Source organism: Diaporthe amygdali (genome assembly GCF_026229845.1).
Source record: "Diaporthe amygdali strain CAA958 chromosome Unknown NODE_138_length_3562_cov_64_062841, whole genome shotgun sequence".
Classification (NCBI taxonomy): Eukaryota; Fungi; Ascomycota; class Sordariomycetes; order Diaporthales; family Diaporthaceae; genus Diaporthe; species Diaporthe amygdali.
In genome coordinates, this window is record NW_026517158.1 from 693 (window position 1) to 3562 (window position 2870).

The 2870-nt window shown below is 48.7% G+C and overlaps 1 protein-coding gene across 1 annotated transcript; it reads right to left on the reverse strand.

Moving 5' to 3' along the window:
* Window positions 1–252: 252 nt before the first annotated feature.
* Window positions 253–873, reverse strand: J7T55_000109 (uncharacterized protein; the record flags this gene model as incomplete). The annotated part of the gene is made up of 1 exon (XM_053136375.1): window positions 253–873. One exon carries the CDS (start codon window positions 871–873, stop codon window positions 253–255), a length of 621 nt encoding a protein of 206 aa, XP_052986046.1.
* Between the last annotated feature and the right edge of the window lie 1997 nt (window positions 874–2870).

The following is a 2870-nucleotide window of genomic DNA, read 5'->3' on the forward strand; positions in this document are numbered from 1 at the left end:
AGCCATTATGTAGAACTGCTGGTTCAAGATCCTCATGTCCCAATTCCTCTAAAGAAAATACTAGCTGAGGGGCAGCAAGGTTTGAGTAACGAGATGGCAATACCTTTTCTTGATTATCCACCGCCATTTGGGGCACTAGAAGAAACTTGAATACAAGCGACCACCTCCTTCGGTTTCGCTTCCCCCCAAGTTTCCCACAAGCAATTTTGCGATGGAATGAGCCAACACCCGCAATCTTAACGTGTATGATTATCAAAGTTGAACTTGTAGGCTAAAGACGTCACGAAGCGACGGAAGACTTCTTGTCTGAAAATTGCCGTCTGACAAAATTGGTGGGAGCCGGATACCCTGCTTGTTTCTAGGAGCCTCATCTCTGCAGAGACTGGTGAAAGAGGTGTCAAGATATGAATTAGGAAGCACACCTGTGGCCCTCGCGACGAGCTGGTCTCGCCGTGCCGAGCAGTCCACATGCTCCAGGCTGTCGGGCAATGACATGGCGAGCGGGTCTTCCAGGCGCACTGATACGCACGACCATGCCCCGAGCGAGCTGCAGCGGTTGTAGTTCTCCATATGATGCGGAAAAGGCTGGAAATGCTGCAGAACAGGGCTCTCCAGTGGACGAGTGGTACGATCCTGGTTTTGTCGGAAGGAAGTGTCGTCTTTTCGATGCGAGAACTCAGCATTGGCAGTTGGGTTTGAGCTCGTCACGAGAGTGCACTCTGCTTCAGCCGGCGTCTTTGTATGAGGATTTTTCGTGTGGTTCGCTTCGTGGGCCTGTAGTTTATCGACAAATACGAAGCTCTCCTCGCAGATATTGCAGGCAAACAAGACGGTTATCTGATCTCGGATCAGTTCTGACTTGTTTTGAGACATTGGAATGCCTTAACTGTGGAGCGTTGACTCAGGGATCTCACGGGGATATTGTGTTCGCATAAAAGGCCTATTCAGAGTCGGCACAGATGCGAGAGCGATGAGAGCTCGAGGCAACCAGAATTTTGAAAACTATCGATGTTGTTGTTTTGGTAACGGCGACGGGAGTATGGCTCAAGCAAGGAATGGAAGGATTTCTCTGTGGTACATTGCCGTCTTAAGTACTGAAGGCACGCCGTTTCGGAACAGGATTCCTCAGACTGATGGCTCAGCGACCGTTTCAGGACTCTAGGCCGTTCTAGGTAGCAATAGAATACCGAAGGTGGCCTCTGACAGCGTCCGGACAAGACTCCCAATGAATATCTCTTGTCAGCTTTTCAAGGTTGATGTATCTTATCAAATCGCAAGCTACCAGACTGAACTCAAACTGGGCAAAAGGTAGTTCTCGTCAGAAGATATCGTGAGTTGACGTGATCAGGCGCCCGTGTCTGTTCCCATGCTGATGACCTGCAGGAGGTATCTTGGGTCCTTACACCATGTGTGGGGCGACGCGGGAGATGTTTCCGCAACAGTTTTACAAAATCTGAAGGGACATCAGTCGAAAGCTTTCGTCACCAGAGGCGTTTGGCTCAAGGTACAAGTAGAGAAGAAGTCGACAACAACCCGTATGGTGGCATTTCTGTCCCAGGAGAACCATCGCTGAAACATGGTGTAATTTGAACATTTACGAACAGAGCTACATGGATCCCCCCTGTACAGGTCGTTGGTTGTCAAAAGCTTTGCAATGAATATACACCAAAATACTGATTGATTACAGTATGATGAAAGTGCAGTAATACGACATCATAGAACAGTGCCCTACCAGCCTGTGCTGTGACAGGAAGTGAATGTAAAGTTTTCACTGACCAGAAGTCCTTCACGTTTCGTGCCACAGTCGAAGTACCAGCGGCTCGTGCCCTGCTTTAGGCGAGCACTGCCGGTACCCACCGAGGGTTCCAAGCCCAGCGCGTGCGATTAGACAGCTGTAACCATCCAGACCTCAAAAGTCGGCGATGGACTTCTTCCAGATGCCCACAGGTATCTTGAGACTCCGGAAGGAAGCTAGTATGAACATGGTGGTTGCTTGCACTGGTTGAATACGTTGCTGATCTTCAGTTGTTGTGCTCCGCGACATTGTCAAAGGGTTGTTTGGCTATTTTCGAAGTTTCATTGTGGTGGAGGTAAGCTGTGGTCCGGACTTGTGCGAGTCAAATGGTGTCATGAAAACAACGAAATGTTATACAGTAGTACAGTACAGTACAGTAGATCCGTTTTCAAATATAGAGTTCTCGAGGCTATTCTGCCTTCTACTGTACTGTACCAAACAATAAGTCAACGTGTTCACGAAACTGCGCTCGCCTGCTTACGTTTGACCTTCGGCTTCGCCAGACTCAGGGCTGCGAAGTGATGACATCAATTGGCGCGCGAAGATTCAGTTACAAAGGGCTACGGGAACAACGAAGACGGTGCCTCACTTCGGGCGGTTTACAGCCTATGCATCGACTTCGGTTGGCTAGATGACGGAGGTTCGGGCTTTTTGGTGGAGCGTCCATTCTACCACTATGAGCACATATGCTATATACTGGATACTGTGTCACCGTCCATTGCATTACAATACTGCGCAGTGCAGTACAGCACTCTCATTCATGATCATCATAATACTCGTGATGGTTTTGATTCAATGCCAAATGGGTTAATTGATTGATCGGAGGCTGATGTAGGATCGCAAAGTCCCGTCAATGACATATAACCGCATCCAGTTGATTATTCTTGTTGTTTTTTTAATCTGAGACACAGGAACAGTGATCATTGGTGGCTCTCTACATAATCATCCCGTTTCGGGTCGTCCAGTCCCTCCACAATATTCGGCATATAAAGTTCTATGTCCTGGACCATCCGAATTGGCAAGTACCCGCCAGCGTGTTTGCCACCCGTCCAGCGAGCAATCAGGGTATGCGCGT